The sequence below is a fragment of the Crocodylus porosus genome, unplaced genomic scaffold (genome assembly GCF_001723895.1).
Source record: "Crocodylus porosus isolate Cpor-Errol unplaced genomic scaffold, CroPor_comp1, whole genome shotgun sequence".
In the NCBI taxonomy this organism is placed as follows: domain Eukaryota; kingdom Metazoa; phylum Chordata; order Crocodylia; family Crocodylidae; genus Crocodylus; species Crocodylus porosus.
Genome location: NW_017728931.1, coordinates 44,070,169 through 44,083,660, shown reverse-complemented (window position 1 = coordinate 44,083,660; position 13,492 = coordinate 44,070,169). Strand labels below are relative to the sequence as shown.

Below are 13,492 nucleotides of genomic sequence, written 5' to 3'. Positions count from 1 at the left end.
GTTACATGTGGTAACTAATGAAATCATATAAGCAAGATTGTCTCCTGTCAGGTTTTACTTTAAAGAACTTCTGTCACTATAATACAAAACCCTGAACCTGGCTTTCACATGTCTTCACGTAAAAAGTATGTGGTGTACATTTCATCAACCTTGGGTGTCTAGTAGATAGGATATTTGGAGTTCCTGAGTTGAAAGTTAAGGTTTTGTGCTTCTGCAATGCCACTGTTAAAACTGTAGTGTATATCATGTTACCTTTTATGTTGAATTTGCAGGGACTTATTTATAGCAGGTAGATTCTGGTGAAAGTGGTAACCAGGAGGTGTTCAAGTAAAGATGTGTTAAAGAAGGAAATCTAACCAGACATTTGCCTTTAAGGAGGTGTGGATGGGTGTTTACTTAAAGCAACCATAACTGTCTTTTTTAAATATTTTTTTCTGGGAATTAAGTATATTGCAATATTAAGTGGCTGTAGTTTAAAAATGAGTGTAAAAAAAGAAGTTTGTCTGAGTTTATCTGAAGATAATCCTGGCATATTTGAATTTATACAGAAATTGTTGATGAAATCTGAATGTCATTTTCATTGAACTATTTTTGTTTAGTGGTGTTCCTGATTAACATCTCATTACTTTTTAAGATACAAGAACAGAGTATTATATTTTATAGTACTTTATTTTATGGTGCATACATTTTGTTCAAATAAATCACTAGGCTATCACGTTTATTAATACAACTTTTCAAAAGAGTATAGCCCATAAGAATCCTATTCTGTACATGGTGGGAACTGGGATAAAAAAAAAAAAAAAAAAAGGATTGAAAAGCAATATAGTTTTCGGTCAGTCTACCACAGGAGGGAGTAGGAGATCAGGAAAAAAATGTAGTAATAATCCAATAAGAGAGGGTAGTTGCTCCTTGGGACCTCTTGAATGTAGAAGAACCAGATCATTGTAAGCACCAGTCGACTCCTATTACAGTCATGGACATGCTGATAATAGTGTGTGGTCAACGTTATTGACAGCTCATGTCAGTGGGCATACTATAATATATAGTAGGTGAAACCCACAAAACATTTGCAATTTAAATTTCTGTTGCGTAAGTGTCTCTTTAAATACAGGATTTTTAGTTATCCTTTGACTAAATACTTTTACAGAATCAAAATTTCTCACCCTTGAAAAGGCTACATAAAGCTATGCGTGTGTAAACACAGGGTTAAGAATATAAATACATAGTTTGTTAAAAGTCTGAGCTTGTGACTTGTTTATGTTCATACAATAAGAGAATCCTTGTACACATAATGAAATTCCCCTTTTTAGTGGGTTAATTGCCCTTTTTCACAATTTAATTGCATAACAGTGTACATGTTTGGTGGCATGTTACTATTTAAATTACTTTTTTACATAGCAAACTAAAAACGCATCCCATGTATTTTAGTTTTCTATATAACAAATTACATTGGTGTTCCTCATATATGAGGGTCCTATCTCAGAGCAGGCTGGAGGGGCGGTGCATACACTGGAAGCCCGGGCGTGGTCGGGGAACCTTAGACTTCGAGGGCTTCTAGTGCCCCATGCATCATCTCCACTGCCTCCTCTGGCTGCCAGCACACCCAGTTCTCCTCTTGTTGCCTTCCTGGGCCAGCTAGCCTGGTTCCAGGTGGTGGGGATGGTGCACAGGATGCTGGAAGACTGCCATGCCTGAGCTTCCCTGAACATACCCAGGCTTCTAAGTACTGTGGGATCCTGCGGGTGCTGCCTGCAAGCTGGGGCTGCACCTGTGCACCTATCACCCCACCCAGGAGGCCCTGTGGGGCACCACTGCTGCAGAGGAAAGCACTAGGTCCCCCTGCAGCTGAGCGGCTGCAGGATCTGACAGCAGCTCGTGTGGTCAGCCTCTGCTGAGGAGTTAAGAAAAAGAAAGCGGCAAGGGGCCTGTTCTTTGTTTTTTTGTGTTTTGTTTTTTTTTCCTCCTGGAGCCTGCCTGTGTCTCCCACAGCTGGGAAATGAGCTGCTGGTGAGTCGCACAGACCCTGAGCTGCAGAGGATCCTGGTGTTTCTTTCTGCAGTGATGGTGCCCCTCTGGGTAGCACCTACCTGCTAGCACCCTGCCTGGGTAGTCCTGGGGGGCACTGCTGCCGCAGAGGAAAGCACTGGGGCTCTCCACAGCTCAGGGCTTGCTGGCAGCTCACCCCCCAGCTGCAGGAGAGGTGGACAGGCTCTGTTGGGAGGCGGGGAGATTGGGCCCCTCACTGCCTTTTTTTTTTTTTTTTTTTTTTTTTTCTCTTTTCTCCTTTTTTCTTTTTTTTTTTTTTTTCCCCCCCCCCCGCTCCCTTTTTTCTTTTTTCCCTTCCATAGAGCCTGCCTGCTGCTTGGCAGGGGTCCCCAGTGCTTCCTTCTAGCTCTGACCTGCCTGCATATCTGTTTGACATGCTTCAGGATCTTCTGTAATAGCTTCACACTTATTCTGTCTGTCCGGAGCACTCAGATTGGTTGTTTCAGTAAGTATTGTGATTGGCTGCCAAGACAACCAATCAGAGTGCTCTGGACAGAAGGATTAAGCCTATTATTATAGATTTTTTTTTCTTTTTTTTCTTAAATCAGACCATTTATAAGGAACAGTTTTATTTTTTTTCCAGTATACTTGCTTTTAGTTAAGGTCTCAGTCCTGCAAAAATTGATGCTCCCACATTCCGAAACTTACTGTAAGTTGTCCAAAGCACTTCAGTGCTATTTACAGGGTTCAGTTAAGCATGTGTTTAAGCCATTAAAATATAAATGCATCTTTTATTTTATCTATAGTCTAAACAGGATGAAGACATTTCAGCTAGCCGTTTTGAAGATAATGAAGAGCTGAGATATTCTTTACGATCAATAGAGAGGCATGCCCCGTGGGTTCGACATATTTTCATTGTCACTAATGGACAGATTCCATCCTGGCTTAACCTGGATAACCCTCGTATAACTATAGTAACACATCAGGTAAAAATCCCTCAAGAGAGGCTGCAGTAGTTTGAGAGCTGCACTTTTAGTAAAGCTTGTGTATTATTGCAAAGGTAGAAGCAACTACCTTATTTCTTTTTTCTTGTTTTACTACACTGTACTGCTTCCTGTTTTTCAGTTTGTCACCTTGCAAAGAAGCTAAAATTATATCAAACATTTACTGAGAACTTGTTTCTAAATACCTACAGATTTTAGATTATTTGTATATCTCTCTTTCAGTTCCTTATAGAATCTGTTTTTATTTAGATTGAGGGGAAGTAAGTGGTATTTGAAGTTTACACCATAAACAATTTGTCAAAGTCACTGAAAGGCTTTTAAATCTTAAGACAGGCTGGAATATAATTACTGGAAAGAAGTGGGTCACTGGAAAGCTATTGTGTTGTTTTAAAAAAGCTTACTTTAAAATAAAACTCTAAATTTACTAAATAAAGCACCAAAATATGGTGGTTTATTACAGATTGTGGAGTATTTGGGTTTTTGGCATGTTTGAACTCAGAAGTGTTAAGAGGCATTGGGTAGGAGTCCAGTGAACCCGAGGAGGTAACTGGCCAATTTCATGGCCAATTACCATTGATTGGTGGAGAGGAGTGGGGCTACACAACAGGCAGCCCTCTCAGCCAATCAGCAGCAAATGGTGGGAGCAGCAGCCATCTGGGCTCCCTATGTGCCAGCACCCATCCCCTCCCCACGATAAGCTGCATGGCCAAGCCACAGCACCGTGAGGACCAATGGCTCCCTCTGAGAGTCAGAATTTTATTTTCAGTACGTTTTCTTTTCTTTTTTTTCCACGGATTTTGTAGATATTGCCCACTTTTCCAGGCAATGCCAGATTTCACATTTTCCACTAAATCTGTGAAATGGTGATTTCAGTAGGTCCTTACCAATGGGATACATCAGGAGAAGCTGAATTAGTCTCTTCAGAAGCAGGATTTGTTTAGAAACTGCCTGCATCATTGGGAGAGGTGTTAGACAAGCTTTCAGGTACAAAATGCCCTTCCTTCACTCTGGGAAGTTTTATGCTTCCTGAAAGCTGTAACGTATCTCTGAACTCTATAGCTCGTCCAAATGAGATCTTATCAAGCAAATCCTACTTCTTGCATGTTCTTTGGCCCATCTTGGGTATAGCAACACTAAATGCTCACTAAATTACCTGTAAGAAATGGAGATCCAGTATTCCCTTCATCTGGCTTTGAACTCTGTACAGATTTGTGCAGCCTGTAATGCAGAAGGCATATAAATATATGCACATATGACCTATTTGACAGTTATTGAAGAGTGCAAACAGAAGTGCAGCTCCCAGCTGTAACTCAGAATGATAAAATTCCCCAGACTGAACTCCCTCTGCTCCCTTTCCCCCTTCCATTCTGAAAATAGGGACAGGCTGGGAGCTCCACAGACAAAAGTTACAAAAAATGCTACATTTTGTAACATCTTTATTTGATACCTCACCCAATGAGGGGTCAAATTTTCACCCAATTGGCCATTTTTAAAGCTGTTTGCAGCCATGCACTTTTGTTTGGTCATAGCTATAAACTGCTTTTTGTGGTCAGATCAGGCAAAAATCGTCACTCCTGTCTGCAACCAAAGTGAGTGGGATCCTTTCTGTTGACTTCAGTTAATTTAGATCAGATAGCAGTGATAGTCTGCCACTTACATTAGTGCAAAAGAAGACCAGTCTAAGCATGCAATTTGAAATATTTTTTAGAGGTACAAAGAGAAGATGGTAAAACTGTACTTGTTCCTTACTTATTTTCCTTGCCCTTTATTCCTTCTTTTATTTATTTTCTCCCTTTCTCAGCCAAAATAATTTTCATATTGAATAAGTTTCTCTGCTGTACCTGGCAGTTTAAATCTATGTTAAAAAGTTCTAAAGATATATATTTTTTCTTTTCTTTTCTTCTTTTCTTTTTTGTCAGGAAATATTTCAAAATTTAAGTCACCTGCCTACCTTTAGCTCCCCAGCTATCGAAAGTCACATTCATCACATTGCTAGCCTGTCCCAGAAGTTCATTTATCTAAACGATGATGTTATGTTTGGGAAAGATGTATGGCCCGATGATTTTTACAGTCACTCCAAGGGTCAAAAGGTAGGTCCTTATGCTTGATCAGAAACCATTCAGAAACAGTTTCTACTCTAACATGATGATAGTTTCATAGTTTCTAGGGTCGGAAGGGACCTGAGCAGATCGAGTCCGACCACCTGCCATGGCAGGAAAGAGTACTGGGGTCAAACAGCCCCAGCAAGGTGTTCATCTAACCTCCTCTTAAAGACCCCCAGGGTAGGAGCCAGCACTACTTGCTTGGAAGTTGTTTCCAGATCCTAGCCACCCTGACAGTGAAGTACCGCCTCCTGATATCTAGTTTAAATCTACCCTCTGCCAGCTTGTGACCATTATTTCTAGTCACTCCTGGTAGAGCTCGGGGGAACAGGGACTTTCCCAGTGGCTGCTGGGCCCCTCTGACTAGTTTGTAACAGCCCACTACATCCCCCCTCAGCCTTCTCTTGTGGAGGCTGAACAGGTTCAGGTCCCTTGGTCCCTCCTTGTAGGGCCTGCCCTGCTGTCCACATCCCTCTTGAAGTGCAGCGCCCAGAACTGGATGCAGTACTCCAGCTGCGGCCTGACCAGTGCCGCATAGAGGGGGAGTTTCACCTCCTTGGACCTGCTTGAGATGCATCTGTGGATGCATGACAAGGTGCAGTTGGCCTTCCTACTGCATCCCCACACTGCCAGCCTATGTTCATCTTGGCATCAATGACGACTCCAAGATCCTTTTCTGCCTCTGCACTGACAAGAAGGGAGTTCCCCAGCCTGTAGGTATGCTGCTTGTTCTTCCTCCCCAGGTGCATCACTTTGCATTTGTCAGTGTTGAATCCCATCCTATTCTCATCCGCCCACCCCTGTAACCTGTCTAGGTCCGATTGCAGCCTATTCATCCCTTCTAGCGTGCCCACATCCCCCCACATCTCAGTGTGCAAATTTGAACAGGGTGCTGTTTAACCCCTCGTCCAAGTCACTGATGAAGATGTTGAACAGTGTGGGCCTGAGGACCGAGCCCGAACTTGATGTAAGTTCAAGAAATTATATGAAAGGAAGATAGATTATAAATAAACTTTTGAAGGAATATCTATTTATTTCTAAAATGTACAGAATTGGTAACTGGGTTATGGGAACTAAGCCCCACATTTTCCATGTTTTGTAAGGCTCTAATGTTAAATGTCTTGCTGGAGATTAGCTGAACTGTTTTTAGTTTCTTTGAATGCAGCCTCTAATTTGTTGGGCTGTACGTCTTTGAATTCCACACTTTTCTCGCACTTAAACCTTGCTCTGAACTGTAAAATATCTTGTTTATCAGTTCTGCTTGCCCAACAGGTTTGACGAGTCTGTGTAGCTCTGGTTCATTCCTTTCCTTCCTTCAAACTTTTGAAGTAAAAGTATTTTAAAACAGTCTACATTTATCTGTCTCATGTAAAATCTTATCTTTCCCTGATGACAATATCAGCAGGCCTAAAATATTTAGACATCTCCAGAAAGTTATCTGGTCCCAGTTGTGTGCCCCAGCCCCCCAAAGCAACTTCCCCAGTCTTGAGAATCCTTTTCAGCCCCATCAAGGTTTAAAAGCATAGCAACATTACATTTGCAATCCATGGTTAAAACTAATAGTCCCAGTATTGCCCTTATAAGTCTTCAGTGTTTGCTGAGGGATTGTTTATCTCAAGCTATTTTTTTCCTTCCTGCTTGCTTTTCCTTTCCGCCCTCTATTAAAATAACCCAGTTTATTCAGAAAGTAATAGTTTCTAGGTCAGCATACCGTATGCATAAGCATTTCCAGTTCTGATACCGCAAGTACTTTCTGCATGAATTGGCAGAAAGTGTCTTGATTGATGTCATTAGTCTGACCAATCGAAAAAATTGCAGCCTGTTTTATTTCTTTAGAAATACATGTCATGGACAGATGTTCATTTGGAGCTGTTTCAAAAGGGAGCATGCAGCAGCTGTTGCAACTGCTACATGTGCACAGTAGTCTGCAGCAATACAAATGGGCTAAATGACTCTACATTTAACCCTGTTTCATCCAGCAGTTTCTTGCATGTATCCCTACAGTGACAGCTGCTGCGCACTTTCATCCAGTAGCTCCCCCTCTCCTTTTGAAAAACTCCTCTAAGTGAATGTTTGTCCATGTCCTAAGATTGTACAGCTGCCCAGGAACTTGTTAAAAGAAAGGATCAGAAATAGGAAAAACATGTTGTAACAAAACTAACTCTAAATAAGTTATAAAAGTTTAAAACACTGGGAAGATTCTTTCACGTACCCATTCTGTCCCATGCATGGCATTTAAGTGTTAGTTTATTTTCTGTTGCTGCCACCGCTTTCCTGCATGTTGCTTTTCTGTTTCACAGAGATTTAAAAAAATGAAGGGGAGTGCAGTTTTATTTTGCTTGTGAATTCCTTTTGTATGGGAAACTTGTTTGAGACAGTAGACTTAGTAGTTCTTGATAGCACTGAGATTAGATGATTGCTGAATCAGTCTGCATTTTACATTTCTTATTCATCACTTCTCCAAGTACCCAAAACACTATCAGGGCCTATAACTAAGGTATACCACCTTTCCTAAACTTGTAGCAATTTATAGCCTATCAGCACTTTAGCTACAGTTATATTTCGGTTAGAAAACTATGCTAGGACCATGGAATAGCTATGTTTAAATGCAATTCTATTAGCAACTAGTATACATTCCTGGGCTTGGAAGGAACCTCAGAGGAGATCATCTAGTCCAACCCCCCTGCTCAAAGCAGGACCAGCCCCAACTAGATCATCCCAGCCAAAGCTTTGTCTAGTTGGGTCATAAACATCTCCAAGGACAGAGCTTCCACTGCATCTCTGGGTAACCTGTTCCTGTGCTTTACTACTCTCCTGGGGAGAAAGTTCTTCCTAATATCTAACCTAAACTTCCCTTGCTGCAACTTGAGACTGTTGCCCCTTGTTCTGTTATCTGCCACCGCTGAGAACAGTTTAGCTCCATCCTTCAGGTAGTTGAAGGCTGCTGTTCAATTCCTCTCAGTCTTCTCTTCTCTAGACTAAATAAGAACAGTTCCCTCAGTCTTTCTTCAGAAGTCACGTCCCCCAGCCAGAGACTATTCTAGCAGGGTGCAGGAGCCGGGAGCCTGTGCGGGGCCCGAATGCAAAGAAGCTGGCAGGGGATGGGGGAGGGGCAAGTGGCCGGATGCAAAGCTGATGGAGTCACCAGCACTAGAACGGCCCTGCAGGAGGGGCCGTGGCTGCTCCACCTGGCTCCACGAGGCCCCCCAAAGCTCAGGGCAGTCACCCTTATTCTACCACCTGCCCACTGGGACGGCCCTGCCCCCAGCACCCTCACCATTTTCATTGCCCTCCACCGGACTTTCCAATTTGTCCACATCCTTTCTGTAGTGCGGGGCCCAAAACTGAACACAGTACTCCAGATGTGGTCTCACCAGTGCTGAAGAGAGGGGAATAATCACTTCCTTTGACCTGCTGACAACACCCCTACCAATGCAGTGCAGTATGCCATTAGCCTTCTTGGCAACAAGGGCACACTGCTGGCTCATGTTCAGCTTATTGTCCACTATAACCCCTAGTCCTTTTCTACAGAGGTGCTGTGCGGTCAGCCCCCAGCCTGTACCAGTGCATTGAATTGCACTTGTCCTTGTTGAACCTCATGAGATTTCTGTTGGCCCAATCCTCTAATTTGTCTAGATCACTCTGAATTTTAAGCCCTACCCTCACTACTCCCCCAGTGTGGTCTCATCTGCAGACTTTCTGAGGCTGCACTGTATGCCATCTTCCAGATCATTGATGAAGATACGGAACAAAACTGGCCTCAAGACCAACCACTGGGGCACTCCACTTAATACCGGCTGCCAATTAGACATTGAACCTTTGATTACTACTGTCTGAGCTCGATGTCCGAGCCAGTTTTCTTTCAACCTTACAGTCTATTCATCCAGCCCGTACTTCCTTAGTTTGCCTGTGAAAATGTTGCAGTCTCCCACAACATTCTCGGAGGCAAACTAGTATCATTTAATCTATAGGTTAGGTGTGCGCTAACCTTTTGATGGGAGAAAACTTTATTATAGTTTGTATTTGTTTGCGATCCTATTATACAGCAAAATGAGACAGTTCTGCCTATGGTCTAAAGAGAGAGGATGGCAGGGAAAGAGGCTTAGAGGGTAAAGTGACTTGCCCTTGGTCGCACAGCAGTCTGGCAGCCAATATGAGGTTTCTGTCTCCCAATCTAGTGCTGCTTTCTGCTCATATTACTATTCCATCAGTTCACCATGATGCTGATGTGACTTCAGCTGGAATTTTGATTTATGATACCTACTTGCTCCATAGCTTTCACAGCTGGGACCACATTTGTAAAATTCTTGGGATAGGGATCTGAGAATAAAATTGCTTAGTTGTTTATGATTTTTAAACAAAATACTTTTCCTACATTATTTTATCTTATAAATTCTTGGAAACATTAAACTCCTAGATCGTAAGGTTCTTAATGATAAGTACGCTACTTGCACTTGTGCTTGTTACACCTATGGCTAGTTGACAGCACCAGGAAACACAAAGTGTATTACTTTAGACTTCCCTCTTTTTATCTTCTAAAAGATCAAATGTCTAACGGTCATTTGAATGCAGTCTATGGAAATGAAAATAATGGTCGGGAATCAGGAAGTTGCTTGACAGTCTTTTCATCTGAGCCTTAATTTTTCCCTCTCTGAAAGGGAATAATACTTTCACTTCTGGGTGCTGAGGATGATTATTATTTCTAAAGCACTATGCACAGGTAAGTGTTGACTAATTCTGTATATATTGTGAGGCAAGCTAAATTGACTTTTATATGACAGCTAATTTTGACGAAAAACCTGATCATGTAATACTATTCTAGGTTTACTTGACTTGGCCTGTTCCAAACTGTGCTGAGGGATGTCCTGGCTCGTGGATTAAAGATGGTTACTGTGATAAAGCCTGTAATAATTCAGCTTGTGATTGGGATGGTGGCGATTGCATTGGTAAGAGGGCAAATTTAGATTTACAAACAAATTAAATTTACTTTTATCATTTAAAATTAAAAGGATTATCCTGTAACTAAGAAAAGTTTTCCTTAAAAAAAAAAAAAAAAAAAACACAACAAAAACTAGTCTGGCTTACAGATATATAGTTAGTTGCTTGAGGGAAATAATATTGCAAACGAATATATAAGATAATAAGGAAATCATGGTTCATGTACCATATTTAACTAGATGAGAATAGATTTTGGCTCTTATTGCCTATCTTTGCACAGCAGGCCTGATAGTAGTACAGTATGAGTTTTAGTGATGAATAAATGTTTTGTTGTCAGGAGGCACAAAGGGGTGGGGGGAAGAGAAATAAATAAGTACTAGAATCACTTTCAGACCCCAATTACAAGTTAAGGTAAGATTATAAGGATTAATAATGGTATTTTGCATATGTTTAAAAATATGGCTTCTCTCTGATATCACAGACTCAGTGTTACATATGTAAGTATTAAATTACAATCTGATTTTTGGTAATATTGTATCAGAGTAGTAATACAAAGCATACTTAGTAAAGTGTTAGTATATTGAATTACAACACTATTTTTAGAAGATGTTATCTGTATTTTAACACTCTAAATACGGATGACTTTGTCACATAAAAGTTGTTCAAAAATCTTTAGGGGATTGGGGCCCATGATTTATGAGGAGAGACTGAGAGACCTGGGCTTATTTAGTCTGCATAAGAGAAGACCAAAGGGGGATTTAATAGCAGCCTTCAGCTACCTGAAAAGTGTTTGGTTCCTAAGGGGATAGAGCTGGACTGTTCTCAGTGGTGGCACATGACAGAACAAGAAGCAATGGTCTCAAGTTGCAGCAAGGGAAGTTTAGGTTGGGTATCAGGAATAACCATTTGGAAAATGGTTAATTACCATCTCTAAAATGTTGCAACTCGCTTTCAATTTGATTTTTTTCTAACTTTTGCTTTCAGCCATTGGATCCTGTCACGCTTTTTTCTGAAAAACTAACAAATGCTTTAATGTTAAATACTTTTATTATTGTTGTTTTTTTTATGGCTATTTAGGTTTACCAAATGCTTTGATGAGGGGTATCTACATAATTGCCATTACTAAAATCAGGGTTAAGAAGATTCATCATCTATTTATTACCAGAACTTCTCATATACACCACACTGTTTCCTACTTTATGATACACATCCTTAAAGCACTTGCAGGTGGCTATCCTAAATCCCTATAGCATCTGAGAATTGAAAAATAGCTATTATTTTCTTTATATTTTTTTCTGTCATAATTCTTCAGTCTTCTTACGGGATTTTTTGGCAACAGGAGATAGAAAATGTTTAGGAACAGTTGCATGAGCACGACTTAGAGGGTTTTGAAAATAAGCTGAAATGCAGTACAAAGATATTCTTCCTAAAAAGTGTGGATAGATTTCTAACTGTCAATCTCTGATATTTAAAACTTGATCTTAAAAATGGATATAAAGGGCTTTCAGCAGGAAAACATAAAACAAAGACATGTGGAGTTGCTTTAAAATAGATTTCAAATTAGAGAAAGGAATGAGAAGAGCTGTAACTTTGGATTTGTTTTGTCTTCTGCAAAAAAGGCCCCCCAAAGTCATGCCCAAGACCATTATAATCGTACGCTCACATTTTATATTAAGATCTTTCCATTTCAGTGTTTGTGGTCTTTAGTGCCTGAGAAACTCAAAAGTAGCAACTAGTTATTTAAATAAAAGTATGAAGTTAAACAAACTGCCTGCATTTGGGGGTGGGGGTGAACCTGTAGGTTGGTGCATTTTCTTAAACGGATGGACTTGTTGTTAGACTTTGGGCCATAAAGGTCCATACAGAATTACAAAGTAAGTGAACCTTTTCCTCTCTGTGTGTTAAAATAATTTAGGTGTTTTTGCCAGCCCAGAAGGTCTGCTTAGATTTCCCACTGGTTTACAGGAGGCAAGCCAGCTAATCTTAATGTAAGGTAATCACTAGGGGTGTGTGAAACAGGCCATATTTGATTCGGATACATTCTAAATTGGGGACGGTGATTCAATTAATTGATTCAAATCACTGTCCCGATTTTGATTCGGCTGAATCCAAATCTGAAGATTCGATGATTTGGCCATAGACATGGCTTTAAATATTTTTTCTACATACCTCGAGGTACCAGATGTGGCTCATGATCGCCGAGATGCTGGAGTGAATGGAGCATCCCACAGGAGCATCCTCCCCGCCCCCGCATGCTCAGCAGCGGACCTCCCCACCCCTCTTGGCTCAGTGATCGGCCATGGGGGAACCCCTGGGTGCCCCCCCAGACCCTGGAGGCACCAGTCCTGAGCTGGGAGGCTGGAGGAGGGGAGCATCCCCCGCGTGCTTTACCATGGACCTGGAAGTGGACTGGAAGTGCTTCTGGTCCACTTCTAGGTCTGCTGCTGAGTTCACCGGGGACCCCTCCCCTGCGCTTCCATGGGACGCTCCATCCACTCCAGCATTTCAGTGTTGACAAGCCACATGGTACTTTGAGGTATGTAGAAAAAACCTTTAAAGCTGTGTCTATGTCCAAATCATTGAATGTCTCCAAATTAATTCACAGGGTTCTGATTCGATTTGAAGAGATGACAGGGTCTTCAGGTTCGGAGATTTGGCCATGGAATTGGGCCGAATCTCCACCAAATCGAATCAGTGACCGAATCGCACAACCCTAGTAATCACTGCTTATTCTTTTTCAGCCTAACTCTGGAAAACAAGGTTTAAAACGGTAGTGGAGCATAACCTATCCCTGAAGGGAAAGTCTCAGTGGACTCTGTTTTCTCTTTTCTTTAGGTAACAGTGGAAGTAGTCGTTATGTTGCTGGTGGTGGTGGAGTTGGAGGAGCAGGGAATGGTCCACCCTGGCAATTTGGTGGAGGAATAAGTGGAGTTTCATACTGCAACCAAGGCTGTGCTAATTCCTGGCTGGCTGATAAATTTTGTGACCAGGCATGCAATGTTCTTTCTTGTGGATTTGATGCTGGTGACTGTGGGCAAGGTATGTTAAGCACATCATTGATAATCTTTCTGTAAGTATTTATTACAAATTATCCTTTTTTACTTTGTGGCTATTCTCTGTGGAGTTCCATTCTGCAACCCTTTGTAGAATTGTGGGAAAGGAGCTGAGACTGTGTTACCAGTTTAGGAAAAAGTCAGAGGGTGATTCTTATTTAGATCAGTCCAAACCTGAAAATATGTTTTTGGTTGATTTTATTTTTTTTTCAGGTAGTTATTTATTGTGTTTGACTAGCAAAGTAAAATTTTGAAGCCATGGGGAAAAAAAATTGGAAATTGGGGAAAAAAATGAAATATACGTGTTATTTATTTTCTTAGCACCCTTTAGAGATCTAAATTCATTTTACTACTTTAAGAACATAAAATGTATTATGTATAACTTGGTTTGCTCATAAAATCATCATGT

The 13,492-nt window shown here is 41.1% G+C and overlaps 1 protein-coding gene across 1 annotated transcript in view; it reads left to right on the top strand.

Annotated features, from left to right (window-relative positions):
* Nucleotides 1-13,492, top strand: part of GNPTAB (N-acetylglucosamine-1-phosphate transferase alpha and beta subunits) — an 80,743-nt gene that overhangs the window by 41,309 nt on the left and 25,942 nt on the right. Inside the window, exons 9-12 of the mRNA XM_019544739.1 lie at nucleotides 2,793-2,972; nucleotides 4,910-5,080; nucleotides 9,915-10,038; nucleotides 12,866-13,069. Of these exons, the coding sequence (XP_019400284.1) occupies nucleotides 2,793-2,972; nucleotides 4,910-5,080; nucleotides 9,915-10,038; nucleotides 12,866-13,069 (679 nt within the window). The remainder of the gene's footprint in view (nucleotides 1-2,792; nucleotides 2,973-4,909; nucleotides 5,081-9,914; nucleotides 10,039-12,865; nucleotides 13,070-13,492) is intronic.